General features: G+C 39.3%; 1 protein-coding gene across 6 annotated transcripts in view; it reads right to left on the bottom strand.

Annotated features, from left to right (window-relative positions):
* FGGY (FGGY carbohydrate kinase domain containing) overlaps nt 1-24,930 on the bottom strand; it is a 447,653-nt gene that overhangs the window by 199,540 nt on the left and 223,183 nt on the right. For all 6 annotated transcript variants that reach the window (XR_009244423.1, XM_058657176.1, XM_058657171.1 and 3 more), the window contains one exon: nt 15,032-15,160. Coding sequence is in view for 5 of the 6 variants with exons in the window: in XM_058657176.1 (XP_058513159.1) it covers nt 15,032-15,160 (129 nt within the window). In the remaining variant the exon portion in view is untranslated. The remainder of the gene's footprint in view (nt 1-15,031; nt 15,161-24,930) is intronic.

Below are 24,930 nucleotides of genomic sequence, written 5' to 3'. Positions count from 1 at the left end.
TAGATAAGGTGAAATCTCATTGTGGTTTTATTTGTATTTCCCTGATAGTTAGCGATCCTGAACATTTTTTCATGTGCTGTTGACCAGTTGTATTTCATCATTTTTAGTTTCTTGGGCTCTTTATAGATTCTGGATATTAACCCTTTGTAATTTGCACAGCTGACAAATATTTTCTTCCACTCTGTTGGCTGCCTCTTCACTTTGTTGAATGTTTCCTTTGCTCTGCAGAAACTTCTTAGCTTGACAAATCCAATCTGTCTATTTTGGCGTCCATTGCCTGTGCTTCTAGGGTCTTATCCAAGAAATCTTTTCTAATACCAATATCTTGCAGTGTTTCCTTTTTTTTCTTCTAGTAACTTGATATCATCATTTCACAGATTTATATCTGTGATCCATTGTGAGCTGACATTTGTATAATAGAATCTAATTAATTGAATCATCATGACCAGCCTTCCAGGATCTATATTAGCAAGAAGTTGGAATGAGGAGCTGGAAACAGAACTCAGTCTCAGTCACTCAGATACAAGACATGGTATTCTAACCATAGTCCTAACTACTGGACCAAAAATCTACCAGTAGACTTTCTCCTCAAGTAGCTCCAGGAGTGTGTTTATGAGTTGTATATAAAACTGCATTTGTTTTCTCCAGCTTTTCTTATTTTTGTACAGATGTTCAGTGGATGAATGAGTGAATGAAATACTTTACATCTTTGATTGATTTAGACCATTAACACTGGGAAAATTTTGCCATATGAAGCAGACACATGGAGAGAAGGAAAACAGGACACTTGAACTTATGAAAATGTTGGGCTTACAAGGTGACTGAGACTTATATATATCTGGTCATAGTAGAGTTGAGGTTTATTTCCAAGCTTGCCTGACCCCTAAGTCTCTGTTTACTTATCTAAGCCAGTAACTGCCATGGTTGTCTTGCACATTCTTGCTCGCGGGAATTGTACGTGTAGCACTTCATGTCATGGCAGCCAATGACTACTTTGCACCACTCTGTAAGTCAGTTATGGGGGGCGAGTGGCAGAGGATGTCAGGCTGGCTGGGACGTAAACTTAAGCTCCTTCCTCTCTTCCTCTCAACCTGTCGACATTGTCAATATAGTAAGTTCCCATTCTTCTCCTTATTCATCTTTAAGTGTCAAACAAATACTGTGTGTGTGAGGGAGTGTTGATGAGCCATGTTAGGGGATGTTTACTGACTTTTTTTAGGCAAAATGAGTTTAGATTCCATAATGTGCCATACATATTTTTATCAGGCACTTCCCCCACGGTATTAGAATACTTTACCAGCCTGTTTTTCCAATTAGAATGTGAGTTCCTTGAGAAAAGTTCTTTTATTTCTATTATATCTTTAGCACTTAGCACAGCAACCGGCATTTAACGAGCATATCCCACCTACTTGTCGAAACTAGGAAGCAAATATTTTTAAAATAAAATTTAATAGTAGATTGACAAATAGAGAATTGCTTCTTTTTTCTGGATCACCACCCAAATGACTATAGCAGGTAGGGTGAAGTAGTTCTGAAACAAAGAACCCAGAACTCCATCTGATCTTACAAATGGATGGCAGGGCTCCAAGTAATTATAACATCTTCCACTGGCCTCCCAGGCACATTAGCAGGGAGCTGGGTAGCCCTCTGCCCCACAACGGTAATCCAAAAAACAATAATTTTCATTGTTAGCTATTATTTCTCACTGCAAGACTATGTCATAGTTTATTTAATTTTAATGCAACAGTGCTGGGTGACACCCTGAGAACAGTTCTTGAACTTTACAACAGTGATTCAACTCTATGACAAGTGTTTTTCTTTGTAAGTTCTTGGAGGTCTTACAGCTCTGTTTTAAATGGATGACTCCACTGATACTTTTACCAAAGACAACAGATAAGAACAGGTGAGAGATTAGCTGCCTTACCCTAACTACCTTGAAGTTAACAAGTCACAATTACCCTAAGTATGAAATAAAATTGGTTTCAAAAAAGAAATATAATCTCACAGATTTAATTCAGTAATAGCCAGGTAACTATAAACAATATGTAAGATTTTAAATAACTCTTACCTAAATCATAGATATGTTATAGAGAGTTGGCAAATTCCCTCTCCTCCTTTCAAAGCTCACTGTCACACAATATTTCAGCCAAACTTTTTACTTTCACTCTTTCTTCTCCTCAAACTGTGGAATAGAATTCAGTAAAGCCTCTTTGGGATGTGAAGCTAGGTGAGTACAGTAGGCTAGAGGATATTTGAGAAACCTATATCCTATATAAAAGTGTCTGGGTTTAAATCACGGATCAGCTGCCAATTCCTGCTTCTTCCTAATATACATCCTGAGCATCAGAAGAGAAAGGATGGCTCCAGTGGTTGGGTCTGTGTCATCCACATGGGACACCTGGAAGGAATTCCTGGTTCCTGGCTTTAGCAGGCATTTGCCCAGGAGATATCATCTGCTTTTATATAAGAAGCAACTAAGGTCCTGTTATAATGACTCTCTTATTTAAAATATCTGTCAAAATCTGAAGGTAGAAGGGAGTTTTCAACACGGTAGTCAAGAACTACAAATGTGTCTTTCAGGAATACTTTACATATGTCATAAATCACAGTTACGTTTCAATGCTCACCATTTCCCAATCCCATTTCTACACCCTCATGTCAGTTATTTTCTCCATGAAGAATACTCTGTACTTCATTGTTCTCAGTAGAATACATCTATCATTCAGCCCTTCCTCCCACTTTTGTGAAGGGCCATGGCGGCTTGCATCTCTGGGTTATCTGCATTTGTGTGACCTTAAGTGCTTCTGGATAGCGGTGTCATCTTCAGCACACTGCTGTCCTACTGAGGTCCCTTAATGTATATCTATATCTTCGTCCTGACTTTGTTTTACTTTTCTGCTGGAAGACTTGTCACGCTTTAAAACACCTATGAAACTGAAGTCTATGGCACTATATTTCTTTGTACAGCTGCATCTGCCATTAGAAATAGTCTATCACTTAGCACATAGTTGAAGCAAACCTATTCTTTTTTTTATTAATATTACATTGTATTATGTGACACAGTTTTATAGGTACTGGGATTCCCCCCACCCCTACTCAAACCCTCCCCCCATGGTGGATTCCTCCACCTTGCTGCATTGCCACAGTTCAAGTTCAGTTGAGATTCTCTCATTGCAAGCAAATACCAAACATAGAGTCCAGCATCTTATTGTCCAGATAAGTTCAACGGCTTCTTGAGGAGACCATCTCTGCATACCTATTCTTGTATACATTCATTCACTAGACTCAAGTTCTGTGATCTAAAGTTACAGAGATGACTGACTGTGATTGTGTTCCATTGCCCACCAGATGCTCACAATCTAAGTGGTGGGGGGATGGCAACACAGTCTCATTGAATGTTTAGATGTTATTGTCTATGTTGTTACCCCTAAAGAGGAGATCTGCACAAGGGGAAAAGAATCAGCAGGCCATATGCATTAGGCTGACAAGAATGATATGCCATATTGAAAGAGACAGTGTATGCTCCTTCCAGGAGCCACATTATTCCAGCATATTTAATGTATTTCACAGTACCCAGTGGTGTGGGTTGCTCTTTACAACTTTGAGCAGTGAGAGGCCTGGATATAGAAGGTGTATAAAGTTTCACTTGTTTTATTGATAATGGTGGGAGATTCCCCCCATGAGGTTTCACAGTGGTGAGTCACAATGCTAGTGTACTTTTACCTCCTTAGGCTAAATTCAGCCCCGGAATATGCTAACAGTATGAATCAACAACCTAACACATTCAAACAAAATTGGGAAGTCTTCGCTTTTCAAAGTGTTTAGCATTTAAGGACACTCCATGTCTTCTGACTTTTAAACATTAGAAATAAACAAACAGATAACTCGATTAACACTGGCTTGGGTGAATGGGTAAGGATTCAAAATGATAAGAGGGAGGGCCACCGATGTCCTGTCTTTCCACCACAATAGTTGCTTGTGTATAAGCAAGACTCCTTTTCTCTTTTAAATGGAGATGGTGAAAAAAATGCGCAGTCAGGAAGTTCCTCATTCACATTAACTACTGTGTAGGTAAACAGCACATGGGATAGAAAGTTCTTCAATCCCTGCTTTTGAAGCAGAGTTTTAGAAATATAGTTTTTTCACTAGCCTGGATCTAATTTTGCTTTTCCTGTACTGTAACAGAAGACTCAGGCAACAACTTGACCTTATGTAGGCCATCCCTCCCACTCTCTTTATAGATCCTACTGGTAAGTCCAATAGGGTTATCAAGGGGCTGACACAGTCAATTTCATTGGCTTGAAATTCAGGAACTTTTATATTCACACTTCTTATAGAGAATGCCTGGAATTTGTTGAGTATTCACAATATGTTAAAAGATGTCTGCAATACAGCAAGTGTGTGTGGAGGCACCGTTCTCACTTATAGACATGAAATCTGAATAACAGAGCAATTCAGTATTTTGATAATAGGTGGTAATGCTGGGTTTTGAACCTTGACAGACTGACTCTAGCACCCACACTGTGCTGCCTGGGTAGATCTCACTGCATCCACCGTACACATAACTGTGATATGAACCCACAAGAAGAATGGAATGATCTTGGTTAGGTCAAGTCTTTCCATATCCCTGGGGTATGTATATTCTGTTCCTGCTTCCTATGCTTATCCCAGCTGTCACCTCCCAGGTGAGTATCCCTAAATTCATACTGGCAGAGTCAGTGTATCCATTTTCTGCATTCCTGTGGTAACTTTCTCTGGGGTTTTCTGCACGCTGGCCTCTAGACTTTAAACTTCCCAGTTCTTCCAAAGAAAGGATGGGTCGGGTCCTCTGCATCCCAGTGTTACTGGTACTCAGCATGAACCTAAAGCGACTATGGGCCAACACACACTCACTAACTGAATCAATTTCTGCCTTCATTTTAAAAAACATTCCTTATTTTGAAATCACACAATTCATGGCCACATACGTTCAACATGTTGTTTTAAGTGTTTCACAAATATTAGTTCATTTTCACTTCAGACAATTCTGAGATAGGTACTGTTTTCATTCCCATTTCACAAATGGGGAGAGTGAGGCACAGAGTGTGGAGTGATTCCTGGGGATACCTGGCCAGCAGTGGTGCCAAGATTTGAATCAGTTACATATTTTTAAGATATTTAAGTTTCTCGCTGTCTTCAGAGAATCAAACTCTTCCTTATGCTCCACAATACAAGGGACCCAAACAAGACTACAGTCATGGAAATGCAGGGTGTGGGGTGCTTCCAAAGGATATATTTGGAGATCAGCATGCTTTCTCTATGTTCCAAGTAGTTTTCCTCCTTAGTTTGTCCAGACAGCTACACTAGTTGCAGAGAATACCGAGCTGATATTCCAAGATACACAATATGGAGAAATAAAAACATTACCATGATTTATAAGAATGCACAGTTGAGGGAAAATTTAAAAATTAACAAGGAAATGAAACAGGCCTATTGAAAGGTAACTAGGAAGCAGGGAGCAGGTCAGATGCTAGGCTGTGTTGTGGGCTGACAACCAGAGATGAGTATTTTCCCACCATCATCTGCTAAAGGGCATGGCCAAAAGTAAACATGAGAGTTCAGGGACGGTATATGGATGTGAAGAACATGTGTTGAGTTTCCGTGCCATAAAAAACAGTGGTCTCATCCTACTCTCACAGCCAGTGACGCAAGTGCAATCTTAGACACTGGGCCCACAACAAAACACTTTTCCAGCAGTTTTCCACCTTTTGAACTTGGAGCAGGAAGTCCTCCTAACAGGTGGTTGGCAGTGTCAGAACCTGGGGCTAGGTCATTCTGTGTATGTTTTGCTTTTGTTCCCAAGTTCAGCAAAGGAAAATAACAGCTCATCTTTTTAGTCGACTACTAATAATACATGAGAGAACAGATAGAATGTTCTGGTTTAAAATTCTCTCTGAATGGCAGATAAGGTTCTGCAGCTGAAAAGATGCTTAGGGATTTACTTGAAACCAGGGGCTTTGGGCACAGGAATTCATGGTGGGATAATACACTGTACTCCAATTACTTGGTACTACTTCTTCATTGTTTGGTGTCCAACACAGGGCTAGGAATAGAAGTCAGGGTTTGGGTTGTGGATATACCCTTTCTGGTCTTATAACCAAAGGCAAAATATTTACTTATTAGAATGTTAATTTAGTCCTTAAAAAGGGTAAAAATACCTTATTTGTTCTAGTGGTGGTTGTTGTTACTAGAAACCAGTACACATGGCTTATTGGAAGAAGGCCAAATAGTTTTTAGCGTGACTTGATTTCTCCTAGAGAAACAAATGGGCAGGGATCATTCTCTATTCTCTCTACTCCTCAAACATCACTTCTACTTTCATATCTCACAACTGCTTTTACTGAATACATTACCTCACAAATAGCAAATAATATGTTGACAAAGTACCAGTGTATTTCAAACAGCTCATTGATGATGGAATTAAAAGGCAAGTTTAATTTGGTACATCAGTTTTTAAGTCATGCATACATGAGGTCTTGCAACAGTCCATGGATTTCAAAAAGCTTTTTTGCATCAAAATAAACATACGTTTACACTCACTTTTCTGTAAACCTTTTGAAGTCTTCTCTATTAACACATTTACTTTAGTCTGCAGAAATTAAATTGAATCAATGAAGAGACATAGCAAGTGACATAGGACAAAATAGCATTTTTCAGCTTTGACTTGAGGGTGGATAACTCTTTAACATAGTGGATTGGCCTAAACACTGAAGTAGGATGCTTAGACACGCCTACGGCCTTTACTCATCACATCCTTGTATGATTACCTTTTGCCAAAAAATGATAACCAAAGTAGGCTTTTCCAAATGTCCACCAGAGGGTAGAGCACACCTGACTGAAAAGAATTAGTCTAGAAAAATAGAATATGAAACTTTGGAATCAGTCTCAGGTTCAAGTCTTCCTATGATACAAGTTATATGATTACAAAATCCTACTCTTTCAGCCTTCAATTTTCTCACGTACATATGGAGAAATAATCTCTACCTTGGATGACTATTGCAAGGAGCAATACATAAGATGGTAAGATTTCAGGCAGTGCACTTGGCACATAAAATAGAAACATGAAATGATCACATTAGCAGTCATATTAGTAGCAGAGGTGAATCTAACACTGTTCTTACATTGGTATTACAATTTTATTGTCAGAAATAGAGTCCCATTGAAGTTCAAAGCATATAATAAACAAATAAATTACATTTTATCAAGAAATATGCAGCAAATGATGAAATTGCATTACCATATAACAATTCCTCTAGGAATCCCTTTGCAATTCTTCAAATCAAAGTTTATATAGGTCTACTTTATGTTTTTTCAGACTCCCACCATTTCCATAAATAACTACAACTATTTTCTCAACTGCTTTCAATAATACACTACAAATTCCCAGAAGTCTTCTTTTCTGTTATATCTACCTTATATCTCAAATCAATCATTAAGCTGGTCATCAACAACTATTTGCTTAAAGAACTCCATTTTCAAGATATTTTTGCTTGCTGAGATGACATTTGAACAAATATGTATTCCCATATAACATAGTAATAAAAAGTCTAAGATATAGAATCTTAAGGCATGGGTTTAAAACATACATCTACAACTGAACACTGTGATATTTAGCAAGTTGGTTATTCCAAATCTCAGCTTTTTCAGTCACCAGATGGAATAAAACAATAGCAATGTGAACTTTGCTCTGAAAACAAAGTATAAGATAACAAACAAATATTTATTCTTGCATCTATGGACCATTCTGAGTCTTGGTTGTTCCCTGTAAAAAGGAAAGTATATGTCTTAACTTTCCTAACTTCCCTAGAAAGTTGGTATGAGGAGCAAAATCTGTGGTGCTCACGCATGTGCTAAATCAAATTTATAAATGCAAACGACTACTGCTGGCAAATATATATATATATATATATATATATATATATATATATGTTATATTATATATATATGTGAATAGATCTATATATTTGGGTCAAAGCTGCTACTTAGTCTATATAGTGCACAAAATAATACTTCCCTGAAATCAAGTTACCTGAAATTGCTGTCCACCTCCCCTTGCTGCTAGAGCACTGATAATGTTGAGACAGAAAATAGGCATGTTTATTGCTCACTGCAACAAATTATGTTTTCTTTCAGAAAGCATGAACTGGAAAGTCTTTTTGCAAGGCAAGCTAAACAAATTCTTCTTTCATTAGAAAAAGAAAAGAGAAGAAATTCAAAATCTTCATTTTGGTTTGACTTTATAGCTCAGACGAGCAATTTCAACCAATTCAACATCTGGCCCAAATGAGCAATTTAAGCCAACTCAACATCTGGCAAAGAATTCACTAGTGGTAATCAAAGACTCATGCTAAACCTAGGCACAAAGTTTGATTTTGGACAAAACCTGCTAGTATGATTTGTAACACAAAGGACAAAGTTTTCCAGGCATTTAGGAGTAGTTGAGGCAGTGCTTGAACCACATGCTTGTTCTTGAAGAAGTGAGTTAGGTATACTGGATGGGGACCACAGTCTCTGTAATGAGAGGTTATACTATCTCTTATCTGTAATATTCACTCCTCGGTTTTTTCACTAATTATGTGATTATGTGTGTGCAAGTGTATAAGTGTGAGTATTAAGTGTGTTGTATGTGTAAACCTCAGTATGGGTAGCTGGGGTAGGATGAGATGAGCAGGTGCTAAATGAGTTTACAAATTAGTGGATGAGACATCATACACACAAAATGTGCAATTATAAGACACAATGGGAACAAGGAGAGAAAAGGACTCAAGTCAGTTTGGGGAAGCAGAGAAGTCTTCCCACAAAGCTTATCACTGGATTCCAGATTAGATGGTGTTATCAAGAATTTCTCTGACAGATTAGAGCTACTGGAAAGAGAGGGGCCTGAGTAAAAAATTAGGTTGCTATTGCCTTTCAGGATAGTTAGGGTGTTGGAGCCAAGAACAGACCTGGAACAAAGTTAGTGCTATTTTTATAAGCTAGAAAAATACCAGCAGCAGGAGCCCTGGCCAGAATCCTCCCACAAAGCACAAACAAAACGACTCCTATCTTCTAGCCGTCTGCTGTAGAACTCACTAACCAGCACCTAAAGGACCAAATGTTCTTTTATCTTTGATTTGTCTTCCTACAAAATCAATCCTCTATCCAGAGATGGAGAAAGTATAAGCTGAGTTACACTTGTTCCTTTGATCTTTGGACTCCCATTCCAAGCTTTCATTGGGAATCAGTCTCTAGGGTCATCTCCCTAAACAAGAGTGCTGATGGTCCCTGCTGGTGAGGAGCTAGGGTCCCAGGTAGGTAGGGCCAGATCCGCACTTTATATGAGTACAACTGAGAGCACTGCTGGGGAAAGGCTTGGATGGTATCTGGTTCTGACTTCAAACTTGACTTCTCACCTGAAATCCAGGAATCTCATGGCACAGTGTTCACCTGGCCTATTCAAAAGGCTGCTTCTGACCTCAACTCCATACAATTTTAAAGCAGAGAATCTTGTGCTGTGTTACAGAGAATGACGGGGGAAATGAGTGTAAGGTCAGGGAAGAATTCTCCTAATGGATATTTCAGGCAGGGTGGTAACTCCCAGGAAGTTTATTTAGGAAGCTCCTCCTCTATGTCTATGATGTGCATGATATTTTGGTTCCAGAGTGAGAAAAACCGAAGAGAGATGCCCAATTCTTGTGAGCTCACTATGCACCAGAAACTATGCAGTGTATTATATTTACATCTTTAGTTCTGTCAATAACCCCACACTGGGGTACTATTATTTCTTACTGCAGAAACATGAGTGAAAACGCTAGAAGCACCATATTTTCAGGCAGATTGGTTATTTACATCCGGACCTTGAAACTCCACACTCATCACTGTATCACAGTATGTTTCAAGAGATTAGCTTTCTCATACCAACACAAGTAAGTTACACACATGCCAGCCAGGTGAGAAGAATAAGAATATCTTTCCAGAATGGGATTTTGCCACATTCCCTGATGATAACTCAGTGTCTAGACTATGGGTAGGAAATTGTAGCTTTACTGACAAGCACTATTTGGAATACTATAAATCATTCACAAGTCCACACAAATTGTCAGCTTAAAAATTAGCCTGTCATGGTGGGTTAAGCTGCTGCCTGCTTTCCTATTTGACAGCTGATTCAAGTTCTGTCTGCTACACTTCTGGATACTTGACTTCTGGTCTCCAGCAATGCACTTGGGAAAACTGAAAATATCCAAAGTGCTTGGGCCCTTGCACGAGCATAAAAGATAGCAGAATTTCTAACTCTGAGCTTCAACCAGGCTCAGTTCTTACTCATTATGGTTGTCCGGGGAGTGACGCAGCAGATGGAAGATCTGTCTCCTTCCCTCTCTCTGTAACTTTACTTTTCTAATAAATAAATAAATACAAAAATTAGCTTATACATTTATTGAATTTCAAGTCCCACCTATGGGTGCCTTAGTAATGCCAGATCAAATGGTATCACTGGCTTTATCCAGCAGTGGGTTAGCATTACCCACATAGTCTCAATATCTAACATGTTGATATGAACTTACTATGGACTTTCTTTTTTTTAAAGATTTATTTATTTTTATTGGAAAGACATATATACAGAGAGGACAAGAGAAACAAAAGATCTTCCATCAATGATTCACTCCCTAAACGGCTGGTGCTGCACTGATCTGAAGCCAGGAGCCAGGAACTTCCTCCAGGTCTCCCACATGGGTGCAAGATCCCAAGGCTTTGGGTCGTCCTTGACTGCTTTCCTAGGCCACAAGCAGGGAGCTAGAAGGGAAGCAGGACTGCTGGGATTAGAATCAGCGCCCATATGGGATCCCAGGCAGTTCAAGGCAAGGACTTTAGCCGCCAGGCTATTGTGCTAGGCCCAAGACTTTCAATTAATAGGTGGAGGGACCAGGGGATGATCTATCCAAATACCTGTTCTCTATATATTTGAACAGGACAGGGGCAGGATGGGAAATGACATGACCAATTCCTTCCAATCCTTCCCTCTTTCGTAGACACTTAGCGCTGAACCGCCCATAGATGAAGGGAAGAGGAGGAGGAGTAAGAAGTAAAAAGTTGGTCAAAGTGATAAGTGGATATTTCCTGTTTCATAATCACAGTACTTGTGCCAAGGGGCAGCCTTATTTTCAGTATGAGATGCCCTTGCCCATAGGTTTGTCATGTGATGACAAAGAAAAGCAAAGGAGACAAATTGACTGACTTCACACATGCTCCACAATGTCAGGTTTAAGGCGCAATCTTGGTATTCTGTCTCAATTTAAAACTATCTCCACACTTGTATATAAATCCCTGGTCATGACATTCCAAGCAAAAGCATACATCACTCACCCTGTGATGTACTTGGAGAGCAACACTTCTGTCTGTGATGAAAAGTACACTATATATCTTTCAACTGATCTACATGTGGTATGGGTTGCTTGCTATTTCTCAAGTATCAGAGATGGAGATTTGGAGACAATCAGAATAATACTTCACAGATCAATGAGCACTTCAAGTTTCTGCAAGTCCATGGCCTATGCAGAAGAACAAGACAGTGTTTAATAATCAGTTACCTAAGGTATCAGGAAAATCTAAACTCTATAGGTTAGGAGCATATCATCTGGCCTTTGTGTAACTTTATTCTAATTTAATTAACTTGTCAAGGACCTGTAAGATCAGACACATGGCTCAACAGTGGGGAGACAGGATAAACAATATAATTTTCCTGCCTCAAGGGGTTTATTATTTGGTAGGAAAGATAAGCAGATGCATCAGGAATTACTATACATTGTTACCATTTATTGAAATAGATTAAAGTGATGACAGAAACACAAGTTGGAGGATTTCTAAATAGGCCTGAGCATTCCCTATGAGTCTCTGCATGGGAGAAAGCCTCTAATACGTGTCTCCTGTTATAGGAATACAGAAAGTAGAGGGCTGCTATGACTTGAATATATTGCTAAAAGCCATGTGGTAGAAATGTAATCCTCTCTGCAACAGTGTTGAGAAGTGGGGCCGTTAAGAGGGGACTGGGTTATAATGGTTTGCTCTAATAAAATATTAATGTTGTGACCAGGAAAGTGTGTTATTTATCATAAGACTGGGTTTCTAATAAAAGGATGAGTGCAACACATACTTTTCCCCCTCTCCCACTCCTATGCTGTCTTTCCATCCTGTATTTTGTCATGAACTGATAATGCAGTTCCCTAATATAGAAATTGCCTGCCTCTATTACCTTAAGGAATAAATTTCCATTTTTGATAAATGGGTCAGTCTTGGGTATTCTGTTATACCAATAAAAAATGGACTAAGGCAAGGGACAGTCATTTTAGTAAGATAATACATGTGCCAATGGGGGCACAAATGCACAAATCATCAAAGTATTTGTTTTTTTACTTGTTTCTTTAAAATTCAGTTTATGAGACCAGCATACCTAAAGACACAACCAAAAAAGATAGCTACACATTAATACTTAATTAACATAGTTATAAAAATCCTCAACAAAATACCAACAAATCAAATCAAATCAAATTGAAAGGCATACTAAAATATAATTAACTATAAACAAATAGGATTAATCCCAGAAATGAAACATAGTTAAATATCAATAATTGTGATAAATCACATCAACAGAATGAAAGCTGAATGGTTATCTCAATATATTCTGCAAAGGCATTATAACAGCATTCTAAATGTGCTCATGATAAAAGGTTCTAGCCAAACAAGGTAAGAAGGAACATCTTTACAGTTAAAAAAAATGTCATTTATAAAAATTCATCTGATAGCATCACATTGAATGGGGAAAAGTTGAAAACTCGGTAAAATCTGGAACAAGACAGCACTGCCAACCTCACCAGTTTTATTCAATGCAGTACTGGAGGTCCTGGCTATAGCAACTAGATAAGAGAAAGAAACACGGGCCCGGCGGCGTGGTCTAGCAGCTAAAGTCCTCGCCTTGAAAGCCCCGGGATCCCATATGGGCACCGGTTCTGATCCCGGCAGCTCCACTTCCCATCCAGCTCCCTGCTTGTGGCCTGGGAAAGCAGTTGAGGACGGCCCAATGCATTGGGACACTGCACCCGCGTGGGAGACCCGGAAGAGGTTCCAGGTTCCCAGCATCGGATCGGCGCGCATCGGCCCGTTGCGGCTCACTTGGGGAGTGAATCATCGGACGGAAGATCTTCCTCTCTGTCTCTCCTTCTCTGTGTATATCTGGCTGTAATAAAATGAATAAATCTTTAAAAAAAAAAAAAAAAAAAGAGAAAGAAACAGAACATTCAAACTTGAAAAGAGAGACTAGAACTGTCACCATTTTCAGATGGTGCAATCTTACACAGAGAAAACCACAAATCTCCAGTACTAAGCTGTTAGAATTCCTAAAATAAAGTTGTAGGACAGAAATTCACTGTAGACAAATCAATAGCATTATTGTACACCAATAATAAATCATCTGAAATTAGAATCAAGAAAAAATTCCATTTCAAATAGACATAAAAATTACGTGGGAATACATTTTTAAAAAGTGGTTAAAGATTTCTTCCATAAAAAGTATAATTAATGAAAAACTTGAAGCAAAAATGAAGAAATGGAAATACATCTTATATCCATGGACTGGAAGAATGAGTAAAGTCTTGTTAAATGTGTATACTATCCAAAGTAATTTAGATATTCAATGTAATCCCTATTAAAACCATAATGACAGTAATTACAAACCTATTAAAAAAACACTAAATTTGTTTGGAGGCATAAAAGACTCCAACAGCTAAAACAATCTTGAGCTAATGGACAAAAACAGGAGGTTTTACACTATTTGACTTTAAATATATATAAATCTGTAATAATTACAACAGGTTGATATTGGCACAAAAACAGATCCACAGAATCATGCAACAGAGTGGAGAACCTATATATGTAATTCCAATCATCAAACTGCTCTCTGCCAAAGTCCTGCCTCCACTTCTGAACTTAGGCACACTTCTTGCTTAAGCACTTAAGCACTTCCCGCTTAACACCCTAAAAGACAGCAGACTATGGCTTCTACTAATGTAGAGAAGTAGACTGAATTCTAGGCTTCTGGCCTTGACCGGTTTTCTCAGTCTGGAAAGTGAGCCAATGGACAGAAGATGCCCCTTTATCTATCTTTAAATAAAATATCAGCAAAGTATTTTTAACTCTTGGTTATAAAATGAGTTATGAACCAGAATGTCTTTCAAAGTTTGTTGGGCATCATACATGAAAAGAAATAGATTTTCATCTTAGTCTATGTGGACACACACATATACATAAAAAAGAAAGAATTCCACAAAACAGTACTTGCCCTTACAATGGGTGCCATATCCTGATATTTTGTATCCCATTGTATTCTGCTCTGAAAATTCAATGAATTATATCATGAATTATGAATCATGGTTTAAAACAAAGCTTTGTTACAAAGAATAGAAAATGTGGTGATAGCTGAAATGACAGATTCTGAAAATGAAAACAACCACAAATAAACAAATAAATGAAACTAACATAGATGAACCAAAGGGAAGTGTTATTACACTTTACTATAGTTTTGTCATTACTATACCAGGTGACAGGGTATAGGACAAAAGCCAAAAATACTAGGGAAAAAAATCTATTATACTTTCATAGTTTCAGACCCAGACACAAAAACACAGTTCAGGTAAGTACACCACCATAATATATCTTAATTGTCTTAATTGGAAGTTAATGTGTGTGTGTTTTTTTTTTTTGAATTTTCAGTAAGTCAAGGCAACATCTAGAAATCTATTCGAATCAATTTTCTCTTATTATACATGCACAAGATAATCAGGTGATAAACACATATTTTATGTGATGAAATGTTCTATTATTACATTAAAGCCTAACCGTCAAAAACTTCTCATTATTGCATCTTGGACCAGCAGTCCTTGACTTTCCCTTCAAAAACAGAAAAGAAAGATCTGGGAATTTTCTGTTTGCACTCATGCTGGCTTTAAGTGGGACAGGAGATTACCTAGTCCTCCTGCGTGCGCGTCAATGAGTGAGGTTGCCACCGCAATCCCAGAGGGAAGGCCAAGGTCTTTTGCTGCCTCTGGTGTGAGCCCATTTCCAAGAGGAGTTCCAGGTGGTAGCACTTGGTTTCCTGGACATATATGAGAAAAAAACAAGTAATCACCCATTTGAAAAACACACATAAGTATGCAGAGAGGGACCGTAACTATGGCATGGTGCATAAAGCTGCTGTGTCCAATACTGGCATTCCATTCGGAAGCTGATTCATGTCCTGGCCACTCCTCTTCCAGTCCAGCTCTATGCTGTGAGAGCCAGGAAAAAGCAGCAGAACACAGCCCAAGTGTCGTGGACCCTGACACATATGCCAGAGTTGGATGAAGCTCCTGGCTCCTGACTTTGTCATGGCTCAGCCCCAAACATGACCATGTGAGAAGTGAACCAATAGATGGAAGATTTCTCCATCTCTCCCTCTCTCTCTCTGTAGCTCCTTCAAAATAAGGATTTTACTTTAAAAACAACAGCAAAACAGAATTTGGTTGTTGATTTTGTGAGAACCTCTTGAGTCGTTTCTATCTCCCATGAATTTACTCAACATCACAAAGACAGAAGCAAGCCAATCTCTGTGCTCACTTGGTGACACAGTGCTTAGTACCAATGTGCTTAGTACCAATGGTTCATACTCTGAGGTGCTTTGTAAAGCACCCAGCTCAAAGGCATCACTTGAATCCAAAAAAGATTTCATTAACAGAAAATTCTAGAAAGAATATAAATACTGTGATCTCTCTTGAGGGAACACTAAAATATTTAAACAGTTCCATAAAGGCTGCTCAACATAGCAGCTCCATCAGCATACTGTGTGTGCACGTGCATGCGTGCGCACACACACACACGTACTCATATATCCATTTATAATCCCTGAGGTACATATACACCAAAGTATGCTGAGAAAGCTTATGCTCATATATTTGCTTTCTATGAGAGAATAAGGGATGGAAGAAATCATGCCCCAAAACAAAGAGATTCTCCAAAATTTTCTCAGCTCTTTTCTCACGAAAAGAAAGATAAGTCTAAAGCTTGCAAACATAACAAAGCTCATCCTTGCATAACTGTAGGATACAATCTGAACGATGTTCTTCAGAGTTATGAAATGCAGTGACCCTGGTAATCCAAGTGACCTTGAATTCTTACAGTCAGCCAGGTCTACGGTTAAGAATTTGCTGATTGCGGTGCTTTGTGTGGTACTGTGTGGCTGAAAATGCAGTTTTTGCCCCCAGTCTAATTAGGAACAGAGAAGGGTACAGAAACAAGCTATGTCAGAACAGAATGAAATGATCCATCTGTTCCAAGTTGTTTAACACAGACTGAGCCCTCTCCCACTTGCAAAAGAGTTCTACCATTACATATTTCTGTACTGCAGGGAAGAGATAGAAAGACAGGGCTGGACTCATGGTAAGATTCTAGGAATTGGAATGTTTCTTATCATCCTCTTTCTTGTGTTGAGACACCATCTGAAAATGGTAGTGTGGCTGCAGCCTGAGCAGAGGTGTCCAGGACTTCTTCAGTGGAGGTGCAGTTAGAGGCTAAGAACACAACAAAGGACAAAAGGGCTTAACGCATGGAAACAAAGCATCTCCATAACATAATTTAAGACATGAATTTCTATCTGTAATTAAAGTTGGAATAGAGTTGCACTATGGAGAGCTTGAAATTGTCTTGGTAACTTCTAGAACTACATTGTCCAGCACCCTGTTGGCAAGACATATTCAACAGTTTCAATGGGCGGGGGGGCGGTTGCAAACTACTTTGTATCTTCACTTTTAGATGTGATAGACTCTATTACACAGTTACTCAACATCCCCTTAAATGAAAATCCAAAAATCAAAATCATCAACAAAAACAAAAAATTGAAAATTTACAACAATATGAAGTTAAGTAACATGCTATTGAATGACCAGTGTATTGCTGAAGAAATGAAAACAAAACAAAACAAAACAAAACAAAAACCTTCTTGAAGTATACATTGCTACTGTGTGACTATGAGTCAGTGAGGAAGTTAATGAAAATTTTTAAAAAAGGTTTTGAATGAATGAAAATAAGAAATATCAACTCTGAGATGTAGCAAAAACAGTATTGAAAGGGCTACTGATATATTTCGCATGACGATCGCCTTATATCAGAGAGCATATGATATTTGTTCTTTTGGGATTGACTTATTTCAACCACGAAACTATTAAAAGAAAACATAGTAAACATTCTCCAAGATACAGGAATTAGAGAAAGACTCGTAGAAAGGTCACCAAAAGCACAGTCAATGACAAGGGGGGAAATAGGACTACAACAAGCTGAGAAGCTTCTGTACAGCAAAGGAAACAATCAACAAAGTGAAGAAGCAACCAAAGGAATGGAAGAAAATCTTTGCACACTACACAACCAATATGGGACTAGCATCTAGGATTTACAAAGAGCTTCAGAAACTCAACAGCAGCAAAACAAGCAACCTTGTGAAAAAATTGGAGAGAAAAATGAACGAACATTTCAAAAGAGCAAATTCAAATGGCTAACAGACCTGTGAAAAAATGCACATGCTCCATAGCTGTCAGGGAAATACAAATGAAAACCACACTAAGGTTTCACTCACTGCAGGGAGACTGGCCTACATTCAGAATTCTACTAACAACTCTTGTTGGCGTGGACGTAGGGAGAAAGGTACCATCCTTCACTGTTGGTGGGAGTGCAGGATAGTACAACTACTATGGAAGTCAGTAACGGAGAGTGCTAAGAGAACTGAAAATTGTTCTGCAGTAAGACCCAGCTATCCCACTCCTGGGAACATATCCAAAGGAAATGAAGTCTGCATATGAGAAAGGAATATGTAGTCCTATATTCACAGCAGCACAATCCACAATAGCAAAGGCAATGGAAATAACCCAGATGCTTTCATGGAGCATCTACTCCATGAAATACTGCTCAGACTTTTGGTTTTAGTGCTGGAAGGTTCTGGAGGAAATGATTTCATTATATTAAGATGCAGGTCCCCTGTCAGAGCAAAAGCAGCCAGGACTCCAAGGTGTTCAGCCATAGAAAACAAGTTTTCCAAAAGGCATCTTAACTTCTATGCCAAATTTCTACTTCTTAGGTTTATTTAATTTTTAACATTTATTTATTTGAAAGAAAGAGTTAGAGAGAGAGCAAAGTATTAAAAATGTGCCATTTTACTTCCCAGGTATCCCAAAACTTCTATGCCAAATTTGTGCCCCTTATGTTTATTTATATTTTAAAATTTATTTATTTGAAAGGGAGATTAGAGATAGAGTAAGAGAGATCAATATTTTTTCTGCCATTTTATTCCCCAAATGCTGCAACAGCCAGGGCTAGGCTAGACAGAGACTAAGAGCTTCATACAGATATCTCATGTGGACAGTAGGAGCTCAAGCACTGGAGCCATTTCCTGCTGTTTAGTGAGGTGCATCAGCTGAGAGCTGGGTTAGAAGTGGAGCAGCTAGGACATGAGCCAGTGTCAGAATGAGCTTATAGGCAGCAGCTTCATCCACTATGCCAAAAAGCCATCCTTCAGATTTCACTCTTAAGCTAAACCTGCATATAAAGTAAGGATAGGATGATATTACAGTTTTTGCCTTTAAATAATCAAGCCAACTTGAGTAGGTTGCAAACTCTCATGTAGAATATAACTTTATTTGCATACAACAAAAAAGAAGGTAGATGAGCTACTGAAAAACAAAGAAAAACATGCTCCTGCCGGAATAGTAAAAACAGGTTTTCTCTGAGTGAAAAACTGGTGAACGAGTTTCCCCCAATCTAATTATTTTCTTGTTCTTTGAACACACAATTCCGGTACAACATTCCATAAGGTGTTTTATCCCTTAAACCCAGTCAGAGTCAATATTTAGGGCACATTTATTTAGAATAATTCCACACAGTCATTAAAATGAATTAGAATGAATTAGGGCAAAGATATGGAAGTAAGCTAAAAAGTTAATAAGAAGGCAAGATTCAAAATACTATTCAGAATATGATCACACTTATGAATAAGAAAAAAAGATACAAAAATGTAAGCATGTGTCCTGCACCATGGCTCAACAAACTAATCCTCCATCTTCAAGTTCCAGTATCACATAGAGGGCCAGTTTGTGTCCCAACTGCTCCACTTCCCTTCCAGATCTGATTATGGTCTGGGAAGGCAGCAGAGGAAACAGCCCAAGTCCTTAAACCACTGCACCCATGTGAGAGGCCAGGAGGAAGCTCCTGGCTACTGGATTCAGTCTGGCTCAACTCTGCCACTGTGGCTACTTGGGTGGTAAACAAGCAGACGGAAGACTTTTCTGTCTCTTGTTCTCACTGTAAATCTGCCTTTCAAATGAAATTAAATAATCATTTTAAAAAGTAAGCATATATATAGTTCTAGAAAAATTTTAGAGAGAGCCAGTGCTGTTGTATAACCAGATAAGGTGCCACCTAAAAACCTGATATCTAATATGGGTACTGATTACACTCCTCATTTTTCTATTCCTGATCCAGCTCTCTGCTCATGTATCTGGGAAAGAAGTAAAACATTGTTCAAGGGGTTGGGCCCTTGCCACCCAGATGGGAGACCCAAATGGAGTTCCAGGCTCCTGGAAGCTATATACGGGGTGAACCAATACATGGAAGCTTTCTCTTTCTCTCTCTCTCTCACTCTCTCTCTCTCCCTCTCTCTCCCTCCCTCCCTCCCACCCATCCCTATTTGTAATTCTGCTTTTCAATCTTCCTTTCTTAAGAAAAGAAAAATATGCTATAGACACACACAAGATCTTCTTATAAAAGTGTTGAGGATGCACTGGAGTGCATTCTGCTCTATTATCTGTGCTGCATCTGTATTAGGACCTCATTATTCCTTTTGTGCTATAAAACGTAGCTCAAGATAATTAAGAGTACCAAGTTAAAGAGAATTCTGTAGACCTTTACCAAACTCTGACCAGTCTGCAGCAAGGAGGCCCAGTGGCATTACACCTTCGTTCCCCATCTGGCTGGGTTCTGTCTCTCACACCCTCACCTCATGAGGTAAAACAAAAATTACCCTGAGGGCTCCTGGTTCCAAGTTCTTTGAATTCCCATTTAAAGGGCAGATTTAGTCTGAGTGGTCCAAAGCTGGTCCAAATGCACCATTTTCTGATGGTTTCATTCCTTCTTTGTAGGCAGGAGCTCCTATTACACCAAATCTTCCCCTACCAGTTTTTCAATTATCTATGACTAATGAGCACTTTGGGAACAGTTTCAGACATACACATAATCCTCTTTCCTGATGTCAGCAGCAGAAATTAATGACTATGTGGATTGTTGGTAGACATAAAATGCATTATAATAGTCAACAGAACTGTTATCCTCTCTAGGAAGAAGGGGAGGGGTAGAGTCAAATTAACTGGAAGTGCAGTGCTCCTCGTGTTTCTATAAAAATGTGTGATGAAACCAAGGGGGAGGGTTGCCTCCAGGTTTATGGAAATATTAGGGAGAGTTTTGTGCGGGAGTGACACTGGGGCATCAGTCTCAGCTCAGTTTAACCCAGGTCAACAGGCTGACAAGATGGACTGGGACAGGGTGAGTGATGTCCAGCCCTGACAACAAGGGGATCCTGCAGTTCTTTCAGATGGAATCTACATTCAAACTAGATTCCCTACTTCTTGTTTAGGAAATCAAAGCAAGTTGCACAAGCACTAGGTTTGTGGTCCTTTTACCTGAGTAATATGGAGAACGTAATCACAATTTTATTTTCGTTTGTTTTTAACCATCTGTTTATTTTTATTGGAAAGCTAGATATACAGAGAAGAGACACAGAGAGAAAGACCTTCTACCCAGTGGTTCACTCCCCAAGTGGCCGCAATGACCAGTGCTGAGTCATTCTGAAGCCAATAGGCAGGAGCTATTTCCGGATCTCCCACTCAGATGCAGGGTCACAAGGCTTTGGCCATCCTCTACTTCCTTCCCAGACCACAAGCAGAGAGTTGGGTGGGAAGTGGAGCAGCCAGGACACAAACCAGCGCCCATCTGGTATCCTAGTGCATGCAAGGCAAGGACTCTTGCCACTAGGTTACCCTGTGCCCCACTTTTATTTTGTTAAAAGAAAGACAATGTAAATACATATGCTTCCAGAAATCTCCTAGAGGGAAACAGAGAACACTGTGTGGCTATAGATCCAAGTTTGGGGTTGGGCGGTCCAGGGATTTCTTCAGTTCTGGAACCACAACTGATAAGAATAAAAACTTGTAGTAGTTCCAGCCCCTGAGTTGAAGTCATACTCATCAAGAACGATGCTCTTGCAGAAATTAGTTAGAATTTCAAGCCTGATATGTTCTGCCATCTGATGAAAGGCATCTTCTTGGTCTGTCCTTCTCATTTTTCTCCCATCCCATTTACACTTAAAATTGAAATCTGTATTAAATTGTTGATTGAACATGAAACTTTATGATACAATCACTACTCATTAACCTTTAAAGAAATGCTGACTGGGTATTTATTATACTCCAGGCAGTGCCCCAATGCTACAAAGGTATTACAGAACATGAAAGATAAGATTCATGTCCATGTGAGACTAACTTTTTAGAAGACATGACTCCCATGCAAAGCTTCCTCTGAGTTACATCTTATAGATATTCTATTTTGTAAGTTCCATTGGGGTTAGGGTTATGTATAACATATTTTATAACCCTAATCTTATATTCTAACATACAATAGGTATTTAATAAAGAAACAGCATATACTTTGATCCAAATTTGATTGATCCTTACATTATAATTTTCCCATTATGTTTTTCATCTCTAACTAGAATGAAAATAGTTCAAAGACTATTTTATTTCTTTCTGCACTCATTTTTCCTCATCTACATGCAGCTGTGTCTAGAATAGGTAGTGGGGAGTAATTTTAGGCCAACGGCCACTTGGATATTTATAACATCACTTTCAGACCATGCAACATTATCAGCTTAAAAATCAGCCATTACAGATTTTTTTATTTTCAAGTTCAGCTTGTAGTTCCTTGGCAAGGGCCAAACCAAATGATTTTGTATGCTTTACACAGCCTGTGAGCCGAATGTTTCCCACCCTGTGGGAAGTTCTCAGTAATTTTCACTGAACTGTACTTAAATTTTTAAGGACAAAAGAGACCATAGGAGCCAGATGAACTGACTTGGAAAGATTAAACACACATGCATGCATGTGTGAATATACACATACAAACACACAGGATGCTGACTCTCAGTTGGGAGAATGAAGAACTAAATTTGTTTAATTCTTCACTGAGACAAGGAACATTTATTTTCTATTATAATCAACCAGTAACATACTCACATCTGTCTGGATTAAAGACAAAGGTATGTATCAAAGCCAATACATAAGTCTGGAAAATATTTTCCTGGAGGCCAAGCCCCGAACAAGACACAGTAGAGGCTATGGGGGCAGGATGTTGTGGCTATCAGCTTCGGGTAGAATGTAGTTCTCCAATTTGCATTTTCTCCATAAGTCTTGATCAAGTACTAATACAACAATCAACTAGTGACTAACTACTGTAGGTCAACAAGAAGAATATATATGAGTACAGCTCTTATTTCAGTAAGGTAAAAATCATACTAGTAACAGTCCATTTATTGAAATATATGGACCTTCTGGCATTATTATTGGCACATTTTAGTTGTCAGCACTTTCAAGAGTTGTAACGAAACTGAAGTATTAGGCTAAGATTCTTTGATAACAGTTTTAGACTCCACAAATTGGATTTGGTGGTCTTCATGCCCATTATTTTATACTGTAAAAGCAGCAGTAGAGAAAAGTTACATGATTTACTGAAGGTACCTAGATAATGAGGCCCTGAGTAAGATCTCTGACTGCAAAGTCTATCCTTTGTATACCATGGAGATCACAAAGGTAGGTATGGATGTGGATAGAAAAGGAAGCCAGCTTTTTTTCAAGGAAGCTTTCTTCATATGCCATGTCTGAGAACAAAACCATCAGTTACAAAATTCAAATAAACCCTGTCTCCTGGATTCTTCCTCTCCTCTCATTCATTTCTTGTCTGTCCTAGAATCAGAGACAATGAATATTTTTACAGTATTTATCTTCTTGATCTTTAAAACGTATTTGAAAGGCAAAGTGAGAGAGAACAAGAGAGTACGTGCGTGTGCGCACGCGCACGAGAGAGAGAGAGAGAGAGAGAGAGAGAGGGAGACTAACAGAGAGAAAAGAGAGGAAAGCACTCATCCTTTGGTTCACTTCCCCAAAGCCTGAATTGCTTGAGCTGAGCCAGGCTGGAACCAGGAGTCTGGAACTCTGGCTGTCCCACATGGGTAGCAGAGATCCAGCTATTTCAACTATCATCTGCTGCTTCTAAGTGTGTGCATTAGCAGGACAATCAGATTGGGAGTAGAGCCAGCCCACAAACCCAGGTACTCAAGGACGGAATGCTGGTGTTCCAAGTAGCATCTAAACTACCAGGCCCAGTGCTCATCTGACTGGATGTTTAATGGCTCCTGGAGACAATCAATGGTAGTATATATGTTTTGCAGAGAAAATTTCCAGAGAGAAGTAGTTTCCCTGGGGTCAATTAGCTATGGAAGTAGGGCCTACATTGGACCTGGGACTCCTTACTGAAGCTGGCTTCCTTCTTTTCTTCAAGGCTCCTTGCTGAGGCAGTGCCACTCTGTCATCCCCCAACTGAAACAAGAAGCTCATGTGAGCTAGGGCTGTAAGTCACATGGAAAATAAGAGAGTTGGCAAAACTCCTAACAGACTCCAGAGGTGTGGGTGGCCGACTCTGAACTATTCAGAACATAAAGTGCAGTCTTTATAGCTTGATATCATCCACTTTGGCACCCACAGTGACCTAATTCTCTAGATAATTGCCCATGCCCTATTTTGTTCTCACATAGCCTGAGGCCACCTCCAAAAAGCCTTCCCTGGGTAGATCAAAATTAATCACTTTCTCCTCTACAATTCCACTGTATGGATTTGAAAATTACATCATTCTTTTCCACAGATTTTTTCACACTGGTGCTATGTTCCCCAATTTAAACTATAACTACCTTGAGGGCAGAGTTCTCTTCATAGATGATACACATGTAGGAGGTTTAGCAGACAGCAGTGCAGAATATGGGTGGACAAGTGAGGTTATGCAGGGAGGATGTGGCTTTATGAATACCAGGACTTGTGACCTCAGCTAAAAGATTTTTAATTTCCCTTCATCATTTCATCACCTGTAAACAGGCTAAAATCATGCTATTTTCTCCCACAGTGCTTATGACAATCAAGTATAAGAAAACAAATAAAGCATGCTAATATATTGTGTACCACAAGGCAGATGATCAGTTGTGATTCCCTGTTCCTGGTATACTGGACATTGCCTTGCACTTAGGTGCTACCCAATTCATTGGGTCTGAGTTTCTAAAGCTTGAAGTTACACTCAATGTGGAGACATATGCTTTTCGGGTCATGAGAGCAAACTGCAGGAACTGTGAAATCTATTAAAATATTCACAGCAATGAAATTCATTTTTGTAGCAGAAAAAGTGGCTCCCTGTAGCCATGTCTCTATGGCTATTCTTCTGAGTGAAATGTTTTAAAAGTTCAGAAGCTTGGGCCCAGCGGCGTGGCCTAGTGGCTAAAAGTCCTCGCCTTGAATGCCCCGGGATCCCATATGGGCGCCGGTTCTAATCCCAGCGCTCCACTTCCCATCCAGCTCCCTGCTTGTGGCCTGGGAAAGCAGGAGAGGACGGCCCAATGCATTGGGACACTGCACCCGCGTAGGAGACCCAGAGGAGGTTCCTGGTTCCCGGCATCGGATTGGCGCAGCACCGGCCCATTGCGGCTCACTTGGGGAGTGAAACATCGGATGGAAGATCTTCCTCTCTGTCTCTCCTCCT

This window comes from Ochotona princeps, chromosome 2 (genome assembly GCF_030435755.1).
Source record: "Ochotona princeps isolate mOchPri1 chromosome 2, mOchPri1.hap1, whole genome shotgun sequence".
NCBI classification, from domain to species: Eukaryota; Metazoa; Chordata; class Mammalia; order Lagomorpha; family Ochotonidae; genus Ochotona; species Ochotona princeps.
The sequence above is the reverse complement of the archived record's forward strand: the minus strand, read 5'-3'. Positions and strand labels throughout refer to the sequence as shown.